This window comes from Melanerpes formicivorus, unplaced genomic scaffold, assembly GCF_026170545.1.
Source record: "Melanerpes formicivorus ecotype bairdi unplaced genomic scaffold, bMelFor1.0.p_v2 SCAF_5, whole genome shotgun sequence".
Classification (NCBI taxonomy): Eukaryota; Metazoa; Chordata; class Aves; order Piciformes; family Picidae; genus Melanerpes; species Melanerpes formicivorus.
The window spans coordinates 25,112,648-25,134,401 of NW_027142357.1; the positions used below are offsets into that span (position 1 = coordinate 25,112,648).

The following is a 21,754-nucleotide window of genomic DNA, read 5'->3' on the forward strand; positions in this document are numbered from 1 at the left end:
CTGGAGGAGGATCCTGGTCACTGGGACCATCAGAAGGAGAGGGGCTTGGTGGGTCTGGCCCCCTTCCCAACTCACCTCGCTGTCTCTGGGGCTTGTTTTCCGTTGCCTGAGGTTTGTTGCAGTGACTCAGGCAGCGAAAGCAAGTCTGGGAGGCCGCGGAGCCACTGCCAGGAGAGCTGCACAATGGTCGATGGGGCTCAAGAGGCTGGGGAGGAGAGAGGGATGAGGGGAGAAGCCAAGGCTGTTGGGCTGTACAGAGCTGGAACAGCCCTCTGTGGGGTTCAGGTTTGCTCAGGGCACAGGCTGAGGGAAGAGAACATTTTCTAAGGGCTGTTATGTCCAAACAAGATCGGTGGGGAAGTACTGTGGGCTCTGCTTATGTGTTGTTCTGCTAGCATTTTGCCCTCTGCCCCCCATGGAGATGGGCAGCAGCAGTGGAGCACCCAGAACCCAGCTTAGTACCCACAGGACCCCCTGTTTCCTAAACCTTTTGGACACCCTCACCAGCACCGTTGGGCTGTGGCATCCCAAGACGCAGTAGCTGACTGTTGCCACCCATGGGCTGCAGCTTCTTCTTATGCAGGACACCTTTCAGCTGCAGTAAAAATAATACCCATAAGTCTAACATAAATGTATCTTGATTTCCTTTGGACTTGCATGTTGCAATGACCACTTTCAAGACATTTGGCTCAATTCAGAATAAGAAATCATCCTTTTACTAGACATCACTGAAACACCATAGGAGAGCCTAATGGGCAGCTTGACTGTATGGCAGTGGAGCAGAGCTAGTGCCTGCAGCTGCTACCCTGCCTGGCTGCCTCAAGCCATAGGGTGCAGGAAGGAGGTAAACTCTTGGCTGGGGAGACAAGCCTAGTCAAACCCATCATTGATGGCTATGTCCCCCTTGGTCCCTCCACGGTCATCCTGCAGCTGCACATACCAAATGAAGCCACGGATGATGGGGAACAAGCAGGCCAGATATGCCTTTTGGGAGCTGACATGACCCCAGATGACCCCTCCCCATATCACCCTCTCGTCTTTACAACACTCAGGGCTGCTGAGTACCATCAGGTAGAGATGGGGGCATACAGGTTTGGGTGAGTGTTGGGGGTCACCTAATAACTATGAGCAAGAGACCTGAATAACGCTGGAGACCCCAAAACAGTCACAGGCTTAACCCTCCCCAAGGCAGGAACTGCACAGAAGAGCACAGATGGATTGCCACCAACCACCGGAGATGCACTTATCCACCTGAGAGCCCTGTGGACTGCAAAGCGATCTCATCACCAGCGTCCTGGAGCTGGAGGGATATAGTAGACACCAAACTGACCCACCCCAGAGCTCTGGGACTTGCAAGGAGGACCCAGGACTATGCTGAAGATCGCGGAGCTGGGGAGGGAGCCCCAGGGGTGCCGGTGCAGGGTGGCTGGGAGGAAGGGAGGCAAGGTGGGACGACGCTGATGCCATGCGGTGAGATGGTGAGAAGCAGGCAATGCCAGCAGCGCAGGGAGCGCCGTGCCAGCTGGGCAGAGGAGTGGATCGGCGGCGGTGGTAGCAGGAGGCCGGGCCCGGGCGGTCTCCAGGCAGTGCCCGAGCCCCGTTCCCGGCGGGGTGGCAGCGCCGTGTTTGCGAAGAGTTAAGGAGGCGGAAGAGGCAGGAAGCGGCCCGAGCTCTCTCCATAGAAACCCGCGGCCGTGATTAAAGTCTGATGCGGGCCCGATAGCGGGGGGTGGGGGGGGGGGGTGTGTGGAGGGGGGCAGCGCCCGCTTTAATTACAGCAAAGGAAATTGCTGGAGCCGGGGCCCCGAGCCCCTGCGAGTTGCCTGGAAACTCCCCCTCCCCCCTTCCCCCCCTCCCGCCTCCCCCGGCCCCTGCCCGTCCCCTGCCCGTCCCGCTGCCATTTATTCGCCATCAGCTGCTCCCTGATAAAGTGGAATAATAATAATAATAATAGGGGCAGGAATATTAAAACATGCAGCCCGCGGGCCGCCCCCACAGCTGCCATGAGACACGGCGCCGGAGCGGTGCCACTGCTGCTCAACATGTACCTGCCAGGTACGGGCGGACCCCCGGCCGCTGCCCCGCACAGCAGCCGGCCCCCGCCCGCCCTGCCCCGTCGCTGCCCCGTCGCCCTTCTCTGTGCTGTCTTCCTCCAGCGCACACCCTGCCTCCCCCTCTCTCTCTGTCCGTCCCCCCTTCCTGCCTTCCAGCCCTTCAACCATCCCTTCCTCCTTCCTTCCAGCCACCCTCGCTGCCTTCCACACCTGCACATCCATCCTCCTTTCCATCCTTCATTCACCCACTCTCTGTCCTACCGTCCCTCCATTCACCGCCCTGTCCTTCCAGCTCACCCATCCACCCACTCATCCTTCTCCTGTACTTCCATGTATCATTCCACCCCACCCACTTGTCCCTCTGTCCCTCTTTCTGTCCCTTCTACAAATCATCCCCTCTGTCTACCCTCCGTCTCTTCCCTCTTCCGGTTCTTCCACCAATCTACCCATTACCTGTCCATCCATCCATCCATCCATCCATCCATCCATCCATCCATCCATCCATCCATCCTCCTTCTTTCCCTCTTCTTGTCCTTCCCTCAATCTACCCACCCATATATCCTCCCTTCTGTCCTTCCACCCATCCACCCACCTCTTCTTCCCTCCTTCCATCCACATTTCCATCTACCTGTCCTCTCCCCAGCCATCTGCTTCCAAAACACTGACACTTGTCCTTCGTTCCACCCCATCCACCTCTTCTCATTCTTTCTCTGCCCCAAAGCTCTCTCCGTTGCTCCGTCTCTTCTCCCTGCTCCAGCCCGCGGGATTTTCTATTCCTATTTAAAAGCTTCCCTGGCTCCGTCGGAAATCGGATTTCCTTTTTCCTGGACGCGTTTCCTGGCTTTGCGGCGGTGGCTGGGCAGGCAAGGGGGAGCGGCCGGGGGCTGCGGGGAGGCTGCCCGCGGGTGGGCGCCGGGGGGTCGAAGTCCCGCCTGGCTCCAGCCCCCCCTCCACTCCCACACGCTCCACTTTTACCCCCCCCAGATCCAGTCGGAGAAACTTTGTTCAAAGACGGGAAGAGCCAGGCGTGGGGGTCCCTCAGCCCAAGCGTGCAGAAAGGTAAGTGCACGGCTGCCCCTCGCTCGGGACCGGCCCGCAGCCGGGACCTTTCGGGGCACACGCAACCTTCCCAGCCCCGCAGCCATCGGGGACCCCAGACCGTGTGCAGGACACTGCCCACGCGGGACATGCCCCCACTCCTGCTGCTACGGGCGGCTTGTGCCGGGAATATCCCGCCATCGAAACCCACCAGGAGAGCGGCCGAGCCCCGCCGGCAGAGCCTCGACGGCCGCAACCCCCTGGCCCCGTTGCAGCGGAAGGGAGCGGGGTGCCCAACGCTCCAGGAACCTCACAGATCTCGGGTTCCCTCGGTGCTCCGGGGACATCCGACGGGGAAGCAGCTGCCAGACAGCCCGGGAGCTAGAGGGACTAATTCGGGCTTGGGCAAGCTGTGCCTTGGAGCCAGGGCATGAGGTGAGAACTCATCCGAGATGGAGGTGCCGATGAGGGGCTGAGGCTAAGGCAAGGAGATTAGCCGTCTCCGGGAGCCGGAGCCATCCGCCCGGGTAGAGCCGCCCAGGGGCCCTGGGGATCTGCCAAGGGCTGGCCAGGGAGCAGCTTGAAGCCTGCCGGGGAGAGCAGCCGGGCTGGTCATCAGGTGTTCGCAGGGCCAGAGCCGTGGAGTTTGGGCCATGTGGTTTGCCTGCCTAGCAAGGGCTCAGGGCCCAGGGGATGTTCTTAGGTGGGAAAAGAAGAGCCCTGTTTTAGGGATGGGAGGGAGGGTAAAATAGGGACTTTGAGGGGGGAGCTTTTTGCTTCTGCACTGTGGACTCTCACCCAGCTGTGTTCTGTGCACTGACGCACTGAATTTAGGCAGTAGAACCTCAAGCAATGCTCAGCTGATAGAAGGAAATGTTTTCCCTCCTGTGGGCATTGCTTGAAGTTCTACTCCTTAAATTCAGTCCGTCAGTGCACTGAGCTGTGGTGAGGATCCTTTCTGGATCCCAGGAGGTGTCCTCTGGGAGCTGCTAGGTGCTGCAGCAGAACACTCTATGGTGGTGAGGACTGAACCTCACCACCCCACCCAATTGCACCCCTCAACACCTCCTTGCTCTCCATGAATGGCTGGGGGATAGCAGGACTCCAGGATGGGGGCTGTGGGGACAGATAAGAGGTGAGGGCTGTGAATGTACCCTGGAGAGGAGAGATCTTGCACCTTCATTCCAGGAGGAGGGATTTGGAAATACAACCTTGGAAAGTCCTGAGCTTGCCTGCCTGGGTTGGGATGTCTAGGTGCCATTTGGTGGAAAGAGGATAGATGGGGAATAGCAGTTGCCTGCTTCTTCCATGGCAGGTATTGGGGGGGCAACACTAGATAAAATAGATGGGTGTGAAGCAAGCAGAACAAGGTGGTTCTTTGTGGGAAAGGTAGCTGACCTGTGGGACCGCCTGCTGCAGGGTTTGTGTGTGCTAAACTTCCATATGGGATCCAAGCACCTTTAGACAAAACAGTGGCAGAAAAGCAGAGGGGAGGGTGAGAGGCAGACCCTGCCTCTGCTGTGGGGAGAGCCCATGCTGAAAAAATGTGGGTCAGGAGCAGGGAAGTGCAGGGGATGATACTTGGAGGGGTGGAGGAGCACTTGGTAAGTGCAGGACTGCTCTGCAGGGTGAATGAGTCCTAGAAATGGGATTGTTCACCACTTTTGTGTCCAGGGACCTTCACCTCTTATGACCTCTGGCCAGACTCAGTGGAGCCTGTCGTGCCTCACCATGGATACGTCCAAGTGTGACAGGCTCCTGTCACAGCTGGGCACAGAGGCATCTTGGGCACTTACTAGCGGTAGTCCTCAGTGCAAGCTGTGGGTGCAATGGCCATGGGACAGAGAGGAATTTCCCTCTGGAAATAAGGACCATTGGTGCCGATTCAAAGCTACAACAGGTCCTGTCCTGTTCTCTCCTCCTCCTCTATCTGCTTGCACCTGTCAGAAGTGCAGATCAGAGTAGGGCTGCCACCCTGTCTTCGTCTCACCATGGAGAAATCCTTGCAGGGCAGAGTGTCCCTAGAGATGGGCAGAGGCTGTGCTGTGACACTCACCCAGCTTCAAGCTGAGGTGGAAGTAGGGAATATTGACGCTGGGATCAATCTAAGTGCTGCCAAGGTAGCAGTAGCCCCTCCTTGGGGCTGCAAGTGAAAGAAGCAGGCCACATCTTCACAGCAAAGCAAATGATCAGGTATCCATCTTCAGTGGGGTGTGGATGAGGGTGGGAGGGACATGATAACCCTGGATCTAGACCCACTGCAGCCTGTGTGGAACTCTGAGCACTCCTACCCCTGTCCTGAGGTGCAAGGACATCTTCTCCTCTCGCTTGGGAGACAGGGTAAGGATGCTGCAAGGTGGACAAGACCTTGTCACCATCTTCTGTGTCTCTAGAGCAGGGAAGGTGCAATGAAGAATTTCTGATGCCTGGGTCTGGGATGGGGCAACGCAGCAGGGGGTTGAGGAGACTGGGGCACATCCTGCCCCACTTGTTGTGGCCTGAGAGGGAGCTTTAACCTCTCTGGGGCCTGCCTTGCAGGCAGTGGGCAGATCCAGCTGTGGCAGTTCCTGCTGGAGCTGCTCTCCGACCGTGCCAACCTGAACTGCATCGCCTGGGAAGGCACAAATGGGGAGTTCAAGCTGATCGACCCTGATGAGGTGGCACGGCGCTGGGGGGAGCGGAAGAGCAAACCCAACATGAATTATGACAAGCTCAGCCGGGCACTGCGCTACTACTACGACAAGAACATCATGACCAAGGTCCACGGCAAGCGCTACGCCTACAAGTTCGACTTCCATGGGCTGGCACAGGTGTGCCAGCCAGCCACCCCTGATCACACCCTCTACAAGTTTCAGGGCAACCTGGCCCCACTGCCCTTTTCGGGCATCTCCAAACTCAACCTCATGACCTCGGGTGTGACGCCGGCTGGCTTCTCCTACTGGCCTGGCTCCAGCCCCTCTCTCTATCCTGGGCATGGGCTGCAGCCCTCTGCCCCGTTCAGCACCATGGCAGCCTCTCATCTCAACAACATGAACAACCACTACCATTAGAGGCCCAGGCCATGCCAGGCAGACCTTCCTGTCCCTGGCAGAATGGGGCTGTGGAGCTTGGCAGAGAGGGATGGGGGGTGGGATTGTGCCTTGCTCTCAGTTGCCCCCTTTTAGATTTGGAAAGTGGCATGGGGGTTGAGAGGTGCTCACAGGGTAGCTGGGTTGGTTCCCTGATCTCAATGGCTGGAGGAGAGAAGCCAGCTAAATTTATGGTGAGGAGGGATCCATGGTTCTGGGAATGGATGTGGATACCTAAAGAAGGGTGTAAATGGAAGGACACATGGGCTTGCCTCCTGGCAGGCACCATGCCTCCCCTTTCCTTTACCACATGCAACCCACTCCATGAATGTCCTTAGCTCTGTCCCTAGCCTGTGCCTGCCCTCCCCTCTCCCTGCAGAGTCAGGAGTTAGAGCCCCAAGACAGCTGTGTTCATGGGTGAGGGTCCCACTGACCAGGGACAGAGACACTGACCTTGGTCCCCCACCTTTGACTCCAAAGCCTTCCTTTCGTCCATCCCTCCTACACCTCCTGCCAATGGTGGCTTCCTCCAGACCTCAGGAGAAGCCTTGGTCTGGAAAGCAGATGGTCTTCATGTGTTAACTCCTACCCAGGGCAGGACTCTGGAGTGGGAGGTGCCAGCAGCAGGCATGAGGGGCACTACCAGCCCTCAGGGCAAGGCCCAGAGGCAGCAGAGCCTGGCCCCTGCAACTTTGCACTCTCCCCAATGCCCAAGGCCCACACCACAGACTGGAACAATCCCTGATGCCCTGCATATGAGCCTGTGTCTTGCTGGTCACTTACAAGTTTAATGCTCCAGTTTTACTGTGGTTTCAGTCCCTTGCATGCAAGGCTTTGTGGGACACTCTCCACAGGTGGGGACATCCCCTAGGACAAGGCTGGGTGGGAGGTGGAGCAAGAGAAGGGATAACAGCAGAGCTGGGAGCTCCAGGCACTAAGAGGCAGCCCTGGGTCTCTCCCCTCAGGTTCAAGGAGGTATTTCCATCCTCCAAAGCAGGACTTTGGCCCAGTAGATGCAGAAAGGCTGGGCATGCTGGGGTCTGTGCTGGCTGGGGAGAGGGACTGGTCTTCAATAAAACAGTGAGGTGCTGTGACCTGTGTCCTCTCATGTCTGCAGGGGGTTGGTGAGGTAAGAAATCATGCAGCAAATTCCTTCCTGCCTAAGGCAGAGCACTTGTAGGGCTGGGATGGGGAGGGTGTGGCCACCCTGCTGCATCACCTCTTCTCCAGGCATCATCTCTGGCTCTTACAGCCCCCAAGAGATAGGACAGAGCTTAAACCTCTGTGCTTCTATAGACAGGCCTCCAGGGAAGCCCCCTACCCTGTTCCCAGGCCAGCAAGAGGATATGGCAGCTGGAGGTAAAAAGGAGATGCAGTTGGCTTAGTGGGATGTCTGCCACCTTGCCATCATCCAGGGAAATTTAGAATGCTGGGAGCTAGATTTCTCATGACCCACAGAGTGCTGTGCAAACAGCTTTGGGCAACGCACTGGGCCCAGCAGGACCTGATCCTGCAGGGAGTGCCTCTGCTGTGCTGTGCCAGGAGTGGGGAGATCCCAAGCTGTGGGGCCAGGCTGACATGTGGCATTGGTGCAGGGGTAAGCAGGGAAGCACTGCTTGCCCAGATGCAGGAACATGCCCATGGATCCACTGGTGCCAGCAGTGGCTAGTGTGGACTGAGGAGCTGCCCTTTGCTTGCCCTGCCTTGGGGCTGTCCTTCCCATCCCACCCCTGTTGGAGAAGCAGGGTGCCAGGGCTGGGGGCCAGGCTTGCAGCAGGGGTGAGAACAGCTCTGTAGGGTGGTGCCATGTGATTACCCAACCAATTGAGGGGCTAAGGGGGTAGTCATCCCTCAGCCCCTCTCCCTGTACCTCTGAGACTGGAGTAGTCCCCAGATCTGGGGGCTGTGTGCTGCCCCATCTGCATGACCCGAGGGTCTGATCACTCTCATGGCCTTGGTGGCATCTGCTTGGACATGTCCTTACTGCTCTAATCAGCTTAAGGGAGGGGGATCTGATGTCCGTGTCTCCTCTTGGGAGGGCTCAGGCTGCAGGGTGGGAGGGTTAATGCTGCCAGCAGGGAGCCCATGTATGAAAAAGGAGCTGCAGGAATTGGGAGGATCCCTTCCTAGGAGCAGTCCCTCCCTCCAGGGTCCCTGAGCATCACACAGTCTGTTCCCCAGGGACGGCAGGAGGTGAAACGGAAGAGGAAAGTAGTTACTGCCATGCAACCAGCACTCAGGCTGGAGACACACACCCCACAAGCTCGGCATCGCAAGGGCAAAATGGGGGGGAAGAGGTGGGTGCAGGGGGCTGGCCACAGCTGGCTCTCTCAGAGCCAGAGGAGGGGGCCATGTCCCCACTGGAGGAGCCTGCTTTGGGGCTTAGGTAATTTCATGACGTAGGGCAGGACACGGATTAAGGGATGTGGTCACTAGTAGCTCCTCCCCACCCCATCCTGCTCCTATCCCTCCTGTCCTTCTGCCAGTGTCTGTTCCAGGAAAGCTCAGGTGAGCCCAGTTCCTTTCTCGTTCTGGGCCCTGGAATCCAAGTCCCTGCTGGATCAGAGGATGGACATGCTGAGTAGAGGGAGGAGTTACCTTTTTGAGACAGGGAGGACCATTGCACACGCCCAGCGCAACAGGCTGCAGCCGAGAGCTTGCTTCGCTCTGTTCTGAGCTCACCTGGCACGGACTCCGTGCCCTGTACCAAGAGTTCCACCTCAAAAGCCAGGAACCAGCCCTGCACTCGCCGGGAACATCAGCCGGGAAGGAAGCAGGGAGATATCCGTGCAGGACTGCACCAGCGATGCTATCACCTGCTTGAGAATGCAGCCGGTGTCACCATGGCAACTCCAGATGCTCCCATCCCCAGGCTCCCCTGGGAACAGCCCACCCACCCGACGTTGTGCTTACCGGATAGGGGGAAGAGCATTACCTCCCACCCAAGCCAGCCTCCTGCCTCCCCAGAGCCTCGTCTGACCCAGCCTGTCAGCAGTGCTACGTTCTTCAGTCATCGGAACCGCCGTCTCAGAGCAGACTGCAGCAAAATTCTGCCAATGGGCGAGCGGGGCTGAGCCCGGCTTGGCTCTCAGCACGGCATCGCCCCTGGCCCCAGCCAGGGTGCCCAGCCCGGGGCGCTGGTGGGGGGAGCGCTGTCCCTGGCAGTGCAGTGCACCAGCTGGGTGATGTGCATGTCCCAGGAGGCTGGCAGCGGGGTGCATGGGCTCGATGTACCCCTGGGTTTCAGACCTACCTGTGGGGAGCTCTTGAGTGCCCTGCCTAAGGTGAGATGGGTCTCAGGCTGCACTGGGAAGAGCAAGAGGGCAGAGCATGTGGCCTGGCAGATTCCTCTGTTGCAGAAGCGATTTTGCCTACTTTAAAATAAATAAAGAAATACATAAATAAAATCTGTGTCTCTGGCTTTGCTTAGTTGGCAAGAGGGCAGGATTGAGCCCTGCCCTGGCCTCAGCCTCTTACCAAGATGGTAGGGGGACCCTTCCAATTCCCCCAAAGCCTTCCAGACCCACAGTGAGGGATCAGAGGGGGGCTAGAGTAGCCCCTCTCCAATTTGAACAGACCCATGTCACCACTCGCTTCATTTCTCACACTGGGAAGAGCCTTCACAGCACAATCAGGTTGAGTCTGCCCTGGAGGATGTGGGCTGCCTCCCTGCCCACCCTTACTCCCTCTCCAACTCTCCTAGTTCCCACCTATTTCCTCTTCTCTGCATCCTGGCTGTGCTGGTTCCTCAGCTCCCCCCACTAAGATGCTGACTCACATCCTTTCTCCAGACACCACCTTCCCTTGGCCTTGCTCCCCACAAAGCACTTCATGACAGTGCTGCTCAGCTGGAACCCGCAGGTGCAGGTAGTTTGGGTCCAAAACTCTCCTTGAAGCCCCTCCAAGGAATCAACTGTGATGCTTCCAAAAGTTGTTGCTTCCTCACAAACATGCTCAGAACTGGGGCTGTATTCCCCCTGTACTGACCCTGGCCTGGACTTCTCTTCCCTCAGGTCCTGGATGCACCTGGGGGGAGCTTTGTGCACTGCCTTCCCCAGATGCAGAGGTGTCCCAAACCTTCACCCTGATGTCACCTGCTCTCTGGTGCAACATCCTGGTGTCATTCCTGCCACACTGAGACCTTGGTCTGGACTCAGCTGAGGACAGGGGCTGGGCAGCAGGGAGGACTGGATTAATGTGCTAATGCCAGATTATGCTCTAATGCAGGACTTCCCTCATCAGAAGTCCTGCATTAGAGCACAGCCCTGGGGGGCACCCATTCCCTGGGTTAAGATTCCCATGACTGCCCCAGGCCACACCTTGGTGCTGCATGGCTCCTACCCGAAGATCTCTGTCCTCAGGGGTGACACAGGACTGTGACACAAGGAGGGGGGACAGCACAGGGTAAGCTCCATGCTCAGCTCTCAGTGTGCTGGATGTAATATTCCAGCCTAGGCGGCCCTGGCTCTCTGTTCTGCCAGGCTCTGTGGCAGTGGAATTAAGCATCACAGCAGGGCTCCAATTCACTTGATTCCCCTTATCCACCTGCCCCAGCTCCTTAGCACAGATCTGTCCCCAAGTCTGTGCTCCTCAGTCCCATAGCCACCAGTCAGGAAATGCCACATGCCATGATTTCTCTATAGGAAGGACCAAAATGTCTGCTCTCTCACCTGCTTCATTCTCATGCCTGGCACTGGGCTACCCTGGGCAGAGGCAGAGTTCAAGGCCTTTTGCACATTCCTACTTCAGTCCAGACGCATCCCCCAGCAGCTGAAACCCTGTGGCCACTGTTCTGCCCCTCCTTGGGTACAAATATCTCATCATTCAGTTTAGTCTAAGACCTCCCATGTTGCCTCTGCCATTTGCCACCATATCCCTGGGTCACTTCGTCCATGTCTTCCCCTTTTGAGTCACAGCTGCTGGTGAGGTATCAAGTGCCACAGAGCTGGGAGGGAACCAGAAACTTGTTCTCACAAATCATCCCCAATTCAGCAGAGCAGCAACAGTCAGTAGCTGCAATAGAGCCAGTGTCCAAGTAGCTCCCACAGAGGCAGAAAAGTGACCTCCCACTTCACTCTGCCTTGAGGAACATGTCATCTATCATCCTCACAGCCAAACTGAGGAGAAAGGCTCGCACAGAAAGCTGAGCTGAGACAGGTCCTTTGCCAGCCATGTGGGGACTGGATCTACATCACCCAGTGCAGTTTCCTCCCCATGGAGCAGCTTGAGTCACTCTGGGGGATGCTGCCAACTCTTAATAGCAAGAGCATAGCTTCCTCGTTGTTTGTCCAGCAGGAGGGCACACAGCTTGCCAGGCTGGCTGCTCCAGCTGCCCACTGCTCTTCCTTGCCCCAGTGCCACAGCCAGCACGTCCATGCATGCAGCCTGCTCTACAGACAGAGCAGCAGGGCAAGAGGAGGCCCACAGAGCTGTTGCTCCACAAACTCTGGCCAGAACACCCTAGGGACCACATAGGGTGCTCCCTTGGGGAGCAAGAGAAGGATGCTATAGCCTGAGAAGAGACATCTCTGGGGCAGGAGGGGTTGAACCTACTGCAGCCTAGACCCCCATGGCATTGTGCAGCAGCTTTCAGTATGGGAAAAAGCCAAGGTCCCAAGCCTGCATGAGGATTCTCACCCTCAGTACCAACCCTCTTCTTGCATCCTCCCTACCTCCCCTTTGCTATGGGGTGAGCAGGAGGCTCCCAGGAAAGGTAGGGTTAGTGCTCCCCCCACTCTGCTTGCCTCAGCAGCTGTACAAGGTCCTCTGGGGGAGGGAAAACCAGACCTCTCTTGCTTCAGTACAGCTCTGTCTGAGTCAACGATGCATATTTAAATGCACAGGAGCATCTATGCTTGTCTCTCATTCCTTGACATTTCCAGAGACTCCAAGCTGTCTTCAATTACCAGTCTGCAGTTAGCTCTTCCTAAATCCCCCAATGAGGCTCAGCACTCTCAATCAATGAAACACAAGGGAGGAGGGGAAGGACATAGCTTCACTGCAGCTGGAAGCATTTTAAAAGGGCTTGAGGCTGGAAGGACCCTGAGAGTCTCTGAGGGAATCCATATTTTGGGAAACCTCCACCAGTGCTGGCAGGTTGCTTAGCTCTGGAAATGAGATTCTTCCATGCCCCACAGCTGTGGGAGGGAAGGGGGTCACTGTACAAACACACCTGGCTCAGGCTGGAGACAGCCAGCACCAACGGCTTGGGTATTACCCTGTGATGCCACAGACAAGACCCTTCTTGCTGCTTCATCTCATGCTCCCTCAGTTTCCCTCTTTACAAAGTGCCAGTAGGGGAGAATCAGGAGCTCTAAGGGTCTAATTCAACCCCTGTTCAAGCCATAGCATGTCAGAACTCTGACCTTTCACCGTCACAAGACATGGTTATGGCTAATTTTGGGGTGGGTTGTGCATATGTTTTAGCCCAAACAGCTCACCACAAGGTCATATGAATGTCAATCTAAAAGCAAGGGCAAAAGCACCCACCAGGAACAGGGAGGAGGGAAGCAGCACAGGTCTCAGTGGGTTTATGCAGCCACAGAAAAGCCTTGCACAGCACCCTGCCAGGTCAGCCCCCGTCACAGGGACATCTGTGCTGTCTTCCTGGCGGCACAGCTTTGCCTGAATGAGCCAGATTGGGCCTAATTAGCAGCTCTGCTGATGCACACAAAGGTAGATTGAATCCAGCTTACCCTCCATGACCTGCAGAGCCAGCACAGCTCTCCCTGGCTGAGGAGAGTCCAAGCACCAGGCTTGAAGGGGCTGGAATGCACTGGATGCAAGCTCCAACCCAAGAGCACATGTTGTGGATCCTGCTAAAGAAGCCCTGGCAAATTCAGCACCCTGAAGCATAGCAACCAGCTATGAGAAAGGCAAAGCCTTTCCCTCCTCCACCCCTCTCCCTGGAGGTTTACAGAAGTACAAGGCTGGTAACTGGGCTAGCAACACAGCTCCCACAGCCTGCTGCTGCCAGGGAACACAGCCCAGTCCTGCAGAGCAGAGACAGGGAGAAAAGAGGTGAGAGGGGGAAAAAATCTAATTTAAAAGAGGTTGCATGGGCTCTGTTCCTGGTTAAGTTCAGTGCAGCAGAAAAACATCAGGTATTTCCATCTGGAATGGAGGCCAGAAGAGCTCACAGGGAGCTAAGGGACATTTGGGTGGACCAGGACTAGCCTTGGGTACAAAAAACAGAGATGAAATTCTGACCCCAAACTCACACCAGGGAGTAAAATCCCCTCTGAGCACCAGTACCCTCCCAATCCCTCTTGGGGAGGAGTGGGGGCATGAATGGGAGCTTGGGGTGCCCCCACAATCCCCTTTGCACCACATAGCCCAGCAAGTCCAGGTAGCCACCACCAGGCCCGTCCAGGCCGCCTCTTTATTCTCCAGCAAAGCAAAGCAAGAGGAGAGGGGACCCCACCCCCGCCATAGCAGGCCCTCTCCCTCTGGCCTCTCTATGCCTCCTCTGGCACAGATCTCTTTCCCCGCAGCAAGACAAGGTGGGTGGGAGGGCATCATCCCACCAAGACCCTGTTTGTAGGGGCGTACCTGGGAGGGGTGGGGGGAAGGTGTGTTACTGGGGCGGGAGGAGGGGGGGGTGGGCGCTCCACTCCCCGACGGCTCGAACAAAGGGACAAGCGGGCGTCTCCCGCGGGGTGAGGGGCAACGTCGTCCGTGCCCGGGGGAGCCTGCGTTCCCCAGCGGAAGGGGGTGAGGGAAGGCAGCGCCCACATCACCGCCCGCCCCCCTCACTCCCCAACCCCCCATCCCCACCCCCCCCTCCCCCGCCTTTGTTTGCGGAGCCGCGGCGGCTCCAGCACCACGGAGAGCTCCGGGGCCGGCTCCGGCGGCGAGGGGCCCGGCTGTGCCCGCGGCGGGGGGACCCTTCGCATGCACCCGGGAAACCCCCTCGCTATTCTCTGCCCCGGACCCCCAGCTCCATTTTTTCTCTAGAGAAATGCATCCAGGAGCCTCCGTTCCTCAGCAGCCTCCCTCCCTCCCTCACCATGGCGCAGGCGGGAGGGGCGCACACACACACCCTCAACACCACCCCCGTCTTCTTTGCTGTCTCGGTGTCTCGGAGCGCAGCCCCCAGCTGGGGTCGGAAGGGGGAGGCGCGGAGAGGCCGGATCCGGAGCAGGGAGGGTCCAGGCAGCGTCTCCGTAGAACTGGCGGCCGGGGAGGGGGGGAAGGCGAGGACGATGCGGGAGGGGGGAGAACCAGCAGTCCTTCGCCTCCCCCGCCCCTCGGTGCGCAGCCCTTTCCGCCCCGGCTCCGGAGGCCCAATACCTCCCTAACGGTCCAGGCTGATCGTCCAGTGCTTGGACCCGTCTCCGCCCTCGCCCTCGCTCTTGAGGTCCTGGAAGAGTTGCGTGAAGTAGTGCGGGTCCGCGTTGATTCGCAGCATCTTGGCGCTGAGGCGCTGGATGATGCCCAGGCAGCGCTCCCAGAAGCGGCCTTTGTCGCCCTCCACCAGGAAGGGCTTCAGCGGGTAGGAGATCTCGTTCCCCATGTAGGAGTAGGCGAGATAGAGACAGGTGAGGAAGGCGGCCTGCAGCTCGGCCTGGCTTCCGATGTCTTCTCCCCGCAGCGCTTCCCGGCACAGCAGGTAGACGAACACCAGGTTGGCCGGGGTGATGAAGCCCTGGTCCTGCCAGCCCTGCAGCAGCAGAGAGCGGTCCACGCTGCGGAACCAGGAGATGAGCTCGCCGGGGCTCAGCTCCTTCAGCCGGTAGCAGCGGCGGCACACGAAGTCCCCCAAGCAGCGCAGTAGCTCGCCGGTGGACGCCTGAACCACCACCCGCCGCGGGGACCCCGGGCCGCGGCTGCTGGCCGGCGGCGGTGGAGGCGGTGGAGGCTTGCCCCCGCCAGAGCCGGGGTGCAGCTCCTGCGGTGCCGAGGGCACGGTGGGCACCGGCACGGCCAGCGGGCCCTGCTTGCCACCGTCGGCCGGCCCCACCACCGATTTGCGCAAGTTCTCGCGGTTGCGCTGCACCACCAGCGCGTCGGGCTGGCCCGGGCCCCCTCCCGGGGCCCCGCTGCCGGGTTTCGGCGTCACCTTCTTGGTATTCTTCTTCTTCTTGGCCGAGGCGGCCACCAGACGCTTCCAGGTGAGTGCAGAGATGAGCACGCCGGGGCGCTTCAGCCGGCTCTCGCCCTTGCCCGGCACCCTTCCCGGCACCTTGTCGGCCAGCAATCCCCCACCGCCGCCCTTGCCCGAGGAGGCGGCGGGGGAGAGGGAGAGCACCGTGCCCATGCTAACGCCGAACGGGACGGGCGTGCGGAGGCCGGGGCACCGGCACCGCCCATAGGAGGAGGCCGGGGGCTGCGGGGGAAGCGGCCCACACCGGGGCCGCGGTACCCGAGGATGCTCCGCGGCGCCCGCTCTGGGCTGCGCGCCCGCCGCTGCAGCCAGCCGCGGCCCCCGCTGCTCCCCGCCTACCCGCCGCCAGCCAATCGCCGCTGTACGGGCACCCGGTGCGGTCCGCCCCCTTGCCGGTGAGGGCGTGAGAGGTGGGGGGAGGCCGGCGCGGCTCTGCTGGGCAGCCGCCGCCCCGGCATGACCTTCACCGACGGGGAGCTCTGCCGGTGCTCCCGGCGGGGCGAGGGGCTTGGGGTCTTTGATGGTGTCCCAGCACTTAAGTCTTTTTTGTTAGGGACAATGGGGGGCGGCAGGGCCCAGCGGAGGGAACCCCAGACGACAGGGGACACAGGATGGGTCTAGGGGGATCTTCTGAACTTGACTCGTGTCCCGGGTCCTGCTCTGTATTTGTATATATAAGGTGAGGGATGAACCTTCCCAGACCAGCAGAACACTCCCCCATATGGTTATAGGGGGACAGAGAAGGAAATAAAAGCCCTGGGTAATGAGAGAGTGGAGAATGAAGGGATGGAGAAGAAGAAGCATGTGAACTGTGCTGGGGGAGCTGCAAGCGAAGGCTTGGCACTGAGGAAAGGTGGGCTGTGGCTTGGGAGCTGGCATGAAGAGTAGACTTGCTGGGGGAGACTTAGCTCTGTGAGAACCAGCCTGGCCCTGGACAAACCTGTGTGAAAAGCTATGCTGCACCCAGCCTGGGCTCCCCTCTGTGTGAACAAGGCATTGGGTCCTGCACTCACGCTGGCTCTTCCCACTCAGCCCTGGAGGCAGGATCTACCACCACTCTGACAGGCACCAGCAGCAGGCCAAAATCATGAGAAGGGGGAAGGGACCTTGTCAGGGTCTGTAAGGCGGACCCTGTGGGGGAGGAGAGAAGCAATGCTGCACTTTTGCATCATTGCACAATGGTATGCGATAAACCAGCCATGTGCACGCAGGCTGCTTCTCCCTCTCTTCATCTGAGCATTCCATGGATGAAGCCTGTACCCTTTGCTTGCTGCCTCCCTGCTTCGTGCAGGAAGATCCCCCTTGTACTTCTCATAAGATGGAGGATGGATCCTGCAGCACTGATTGCTAAGGCAGGTGCCAGGCATGCATCAGGAACAAAACACCCCAATTGGCAGGACTGCTCCTGCGTGTAAAGCACCATGAAAGGCATCTGGTAAAGGTTTGAGGGAGAATGTCTCAGTGATTCATTTGGGTACAGCATTTTATGTGTGAAATGAACACGTCTGTGCCAGGATGTAGGTGCTGCCGGATGGATCTGGGCTAACAGGCAGTAATGAATTACCAACCAGGAGGAGCTAAGCCAGCCTCTCCACTTCCTTCTGCACTGCTGATGCTGGAGGTGTTTGCAATGAAAGCAAGCAGAAGCTTAGAGCCGTGTTTCAGACTTCCATTTGGGCCTCCTGATGCCTGGGGTTAAGATTCCACACCTGGGGGCAGGGCAGAGGCTGTGCCCTCTGTGGTATGGCAGGGAACAGGGACAAAGTCCCATTCCCACATATCCTGCACTGTCGCTAGCCACATCCTGCTGCTTCCTTGCAGGAGGCTGCAGTGAGGTCTGCAACACACATGCATGCATGCAAGCAGACCCCCAAATGCAGAGGTTTGCTTTGAGAGTGGCCAGCATCACCTACCTACCCAAGGCCAGCTTAGGCTGGGCTGAAGTAACCAGGAGCATTTGGTGAAGGGGTAAAATTACAGAAGAAGAAATTCAGGACAAGATTTCTGATGGAGATTATCTCATCAGCTTTAGATATACAGAGCTGGCTTCAACCTAGCCATGAAGATGGAGGAGCCCTAGGGAGGGGATGGGAAGAAGCTTGTAGTCCTCTCTCTCTCTCTGCATATTTAAGGGTGGACTGATTTTTATGATGTGCAAACTTGGACTTCTCAGAAATTCACAGCTGAAATTTGCAAGTGAGGAAGCAGAGATTTTCCTGCACACTTGCTTGCTCCCACTGGAGCAAAACTGCTCTCCGATTGCTGCATTTGAAACACATGAAGCTGTCCCCAGCCTCTGTGAACTCTCCCAGATTTGCTTCCCCAGACTCATTAAGAAGAGCTATTTGTGTTCGGCAGTGATGACCTAGACCTTGCAGCCTGTTACACAGAGGACATGGGGCCAGAGAGCTCCCCTGCCTTCTCCAGCTGGGCTTGCAGTTACCCCACAGAGCAGCTCAGCCTGTGTGCACCTCCCACCCCTCACAGCAGGGGAAATTTGGCTGAAGTCTGTTTAAAAATCCATCCTGGGGATGTTCAGTGATGCAGCTTGAGGCCTTGCCTATGAGCAGCAGAAGAGCTCCAGGGACAGCTATTTGCTTCCTGCCTGCATCTGCCTGTGTCCTACTGTGGGAGCAGCTCTGGGTGGGAGGAGGTCAGTGAACCCATACACCTTCCCTAAGCCAGCATTGCTGGCAGCAGCAAGGGCTTCCTGCAAGCACTGGGGAAGTACCCAAGCCCTGCAAGAACAGCGGAATGTTTATCATGCAGGCAAAGAAGCAGCTTTGCAGCTTACCTGGGAGGCAGTTGCTTTTCCACGTGAAAGAGTGAAATCTTTTCCTTCCTCTTCAGTTTTACTCTTCAGGCTCCAGCCCTGAGGCTGACAGGCAATGATACATCACAAGCTATGTCCTTGAAGCTGTCTCTGCTTGGCTCTTCCTTTAGATCTTGATTGTAAATGGGCAGTTGGCAGGGAAAGGCACAAAACAGGAGAGAAGGGCAGCATTTCCCTTCCCCAGAGATGGGGGCTCCCACCCGAGGCAGCTGGAATGACATACCCTTTGATGCAAGGGAGGAACAGAGTAGGGCTTCAAGCACAGTCAGTCCCAAACTGCCCTCAGGCTCCTGCCCTAGGCCAAATCTTCAGCTGTTGGTGGTGTGGCTTTGCTGATAAGCTGTTGGTATACACAGATCTTTTGCTACTAAGAGTCACGCTAGCAAAACCAACACATACCTTAGCTACATACAGCAGCAATAAAGGGATTGTTTCTTGTCTGAGCCCCTAATATGAGCTAGGTAAAGGGGTATCCCTTTCCTGAATCAGAGGTGTCCCAGATGGGGAGCTGGAGCACACTGGTACTCAGCACTGTTGGCTGGGCTTGAGGGTTGGAGACTGGCAGCTAGACAACGGTACCAGGGGAGGGAAGGAGGGGTAAAAGCAGGCTGTATTGTTCAAAGACATTAAAAGAGCTAGTGCTGACCTGCAGGAAACACACCATTCCCTGCAGGTGCCTGGCAGCCAGTCTCCCATGCAGCTCTACCTGCCTGGGGTGGGTCACAGAGGCAGGTCACACCTTGGTGAAGCCCGTGCCAACCCACACATGCTCTCCACACTGCCTCTGCATGATGCTGCTGTGCTTGGGCTGTGGCTAAGAAATGCACGAGCTCCCAGCCTAGGGAAGGGCAGCTTTCCCAGTACCCCCAGGACATGAACAGATAATCTGGAGGGTCCTTGGCCATCTAGTCTGATCCCAATTCTCCTCCGTGATGCTGAGCTATTGGGCATGGGCTTTGTGAGCGGTACCAGCTGAAAGCAGCTGGCACATCCCCCTGCCTGCTCCAGAATGATGAATGAGCACATGTTGGCTGGCTGGAGCTGTTCTTTAATAGCTCACTTGCTGCACTGTGGTCTGTCTGCACTGACAAAGGCAGGCAGGGAAAAGCACCATCTCCCTGGCAGCAGTTGGCCAGCCAGCTCCTGAGCTGTACTGCTTTACCAGTGGAGACAGAGCTCACAGTCTTGGTTCATCTTTCAGTGAGCAGATCTGATGGCTGTGGCACTCCCCCACCCAAACCCATACAGCAGGCAGACAGCCTCTGACAGAGCTTCTGCCTGAGCTGGAAGCCCTGGGAAGCCCCAGAGGACCTAGCTGGCTGGTTGCCTGCAATACCCAGAAAGGAGAAATCTGCTTGTGCTTCTGAGTACCCTCACCCAGGCCATTCTCCCTTTTCTATCCCTGGTCCCCTCTTTGTCTCTCTTTCCCAGTTCTCAAGGGAGAGGGGCTACAGCTATGGCTTCACAGACACCAAAGCTTGTGCAGCCCCTGCTCCAAGGTGAGCCCTGGGTTCACACAGCAGAGCTGAGCAGGGCACAGCTGAGTCAAGCAGGCCTGTTGCAGCTCCTGGAGAGGAGCTATTTTTGTCAAACTGCCAAACAGCATTGCTGGGAATGGATTGGAGAGCTAGAGAAACACAACTCTTCTGGGTGGAAACCATGCAACACAGAGCCAGGCTTAGAAAAATATCTCAACTTCCTCATCCCTGGGCCCTGGCATGGGCAGCCCCCACTCTCATAGTGACACAGCTGGGGATTGCTGCAGGGGCCACGCTCACAGTTCATGCCCCTCCCAGAAGTGCTGCTATAAAAGCTCTTGAAGGAATAAGGTCTCAGTTCTGCATGGTACAGGCAAACATAGCCGCAAAGGCCCAAGCGTAGCCATGGGCTATTTAAATACCTGCCAGCACATCTCTAGGGTCTTGTGACGCGGGGTAGAAGAGGTTAATGAAGCGGCTAATTGTCCCCGCCCCTGCAGGCAATCTGGGCTCCGTTAGGAGAACTTCTCTCAGCCCGGTATGGCGAGGCATTGAGTGGCTTCTGAACCGGAGTTCCTGAAGCGGTGAGGTGTTGTGCGAGTCCCCGAGCTGCTCGGGAAGGGCTCTGGGCGTGCACACGGGGCGGCTGCGGGGCACCGCCTGGTCGGTGCCCGGCCGGCTGCCCGCGCCGGCGCTCTGCTGCCCCCTCGCGGCAGTCGCCCCCGCAGCTCGCCGGGGCGGGCACTGCGCTGCCCGGCGCTCCCCCTCCAGCTCCCGACAACCTGGCACACGTTGCTACAACGGATCCATGCCCAGCTCGTTACCACAAGTCTTTGCCCTCCCCGGTCTGGGGATGCTCTCTGGCTATTAGGGACACTGGTGTAGGCTGGAGGATGTTGCCTGTTTGTGCGAAAGCGTTTGGTTGCTATCCTGGTGGTGGTGGTTGTCCCTCCCCGCTATCCATTTCTTGTCTGTGAAGACCCGACAGATCCCAGCTTGCAGCCTGCACAGAATCAAGGTGCATCTCTGGGTTCTTCTGGAAGTAAAAGGGTTGTAGATGAAGGGGCTGAGGTCTCTGTGCTGGGATGGAAGGAATGCTACAGAGTGCGTCCCAGAGCTGTGGGACTAGGGCAGAAGGAAGCACCAGGCAAGGAAAGCATCTGCACAAATGCTTCTCCTCAGTAGGCAACGGGGATTAATTCAGGATCATGTAAAAGGCTAGGTGCTGAGCTGAAGTCTCCTGGTTTCTGGGAATGACTTGTTACCATACCTTCCTGGGGGCAGGAGCTGAGCAGTTAAGCTCCTCAGGATTGCTCCCATCTGGCAGCAATGTATCTCCCTTCATCTAACTTCCTCCTGCAGGCACGTGGGAGCCTCTGCATGCAAAGGCCAAGTCCCGGGGGCATAGCTGGCCCTGCACCAGCTGTCCTGGTGCTCCCTGTGATGGCCGGGGGGGCGGAGGTGGTGGTGTGTGTGTGTGTAGATGTAGCTGTGTGCACGCAGTGGCTTTCACATGGGCGTCCACAGGCCAGGGCTGCCCCAGCATCCCCAGGTGGTGGAGCAGCCCAAACACCAGAGTGAGGCTGCTCCCCCTGTCTCTATTTCTTAGTGGTGACGGGGACGGCAGGGCCATCGGCTCCAGTTCTCGGGGCACCTTGTCCCCCTGCAGTAGCCGGAAGGATCCGGTGACACCTTGGAGGAGGGAGCCTTGCTGCCCACCAGGTGGAGCTGCACCCCACATTTTGCAGCTGCCGGGATGGCCCTAGGCCAGCCATGGGTCTTCTGCTGCTCTTCCGATCCCTGGAAAGGAAAGGTCCTCGTCTTCCCCAGCCATCCAGGTAGTGCAACCGTGAAGGACAAGCATGCACGTTCTGTACACATGCTTTGGAAATAAGTCCCCGGTGTTAGCTCCCACTAATTCCACCTGCTTGGCAGGATAGGGAAGTTGCACTTGCAAGTAGACAGTGGATATTCCCAGTATTTTGGAAGCCTTCTCCTTAATAGCCACACAAGGGGAGGCTCAGCAGATTGTCTTCAGCGATGTCCTAGCCTCACATTTCCCCCATGCTTCAGGCTGACTGCATTTATTGCATAGATGAGAGTGGAGTCAGTCCCAGCCCCTGCCAAGCTCTACATGTGAAGCAGACCTTGCATCTTCCAGCTGCATAGGGGTCCCC

At 57.8% G+C, this 21,754-nt stretch overlaps 2 protein-coding genes across 2 annotated transcripts; one reads left to right on the forward strand and one right to left on the reverse strand.

The window, feature by feature from the left end:
- Positions 1 to 1,791: 1,791 nt before the first annotated feature.
- Positions 1,792 to 7,252, forward strand: FEV (FEV transcription factor, ETS family member). The gene is made up of 3 exons (XM_068138852.1): positions 1,792 to 2,055; positions 3,039 to 3,113; positions 5,631 to 7,252. Exons 1-3 carry the CDS (start codon positions 2,004 to 2,006, stop codon positions 6,140 to 6,142), a joined length of 639 nt encoding a protein of 212 aa, XP_067994953.1. The 5' UTR covers positions 1,792 to 2,003; the 3' UTR covers positions 6,143 to 7,252.
- Positions 7,253 to 13,509: 6,257 nt separating this feature from the next.
- On the reverse strand, positions 13,510 to 15,531 carry CDK5R2 (cyclin dependent kinase 5 regulatory subunit 2). Its single transcript, XM_068137815.1, has one exon. The coding sequence runs from the start codon at positions 15,417 to 15,419 to the stop codon at positions 14,457 to 14,459; it is 963 nt and encodes a 320-aa protein (XP_067993916.1). The 5' UTR covers positions 15,420 to 15,531; the 3' UTR covers positions 13,510 to 14,456.
- Positions 15,532 to 21,754: the final 6,223 nt, after the last annotated feature.

Bases quoted from the DNA above. Each gene is read 5' to 3' on its own strand.
- FEV (XM_068138852.1), top strand. From the start codon at position 2,004: ATGAGACACGGCGCCGGAGCGGTGCCACTGCTGCTCAACATGTACCTG. The intron at 2,056-3,038 runs GTACGGGCGGAC...TACCCCCCCCAG, and splicing joins GCTCAACATGTACCTGCCAG to ATCCAGTCGGAGAAACTTTG. The intron at 3,114-5,630 runs GTAAGTGCACGG...CCTGCCTTGCAG, and splicing joins CAGCCCAAGCGTGCAGAAAG to GCAGTGGGCAGATCCAGCTG.
- CDK5R2 (XM_068137815.1), bottom strand. From the start codon at position 15,419: ATGGGCACGGTGCTCTCCCTCTCCCCCGCCGCCTCCTCGGGCAAGGGC.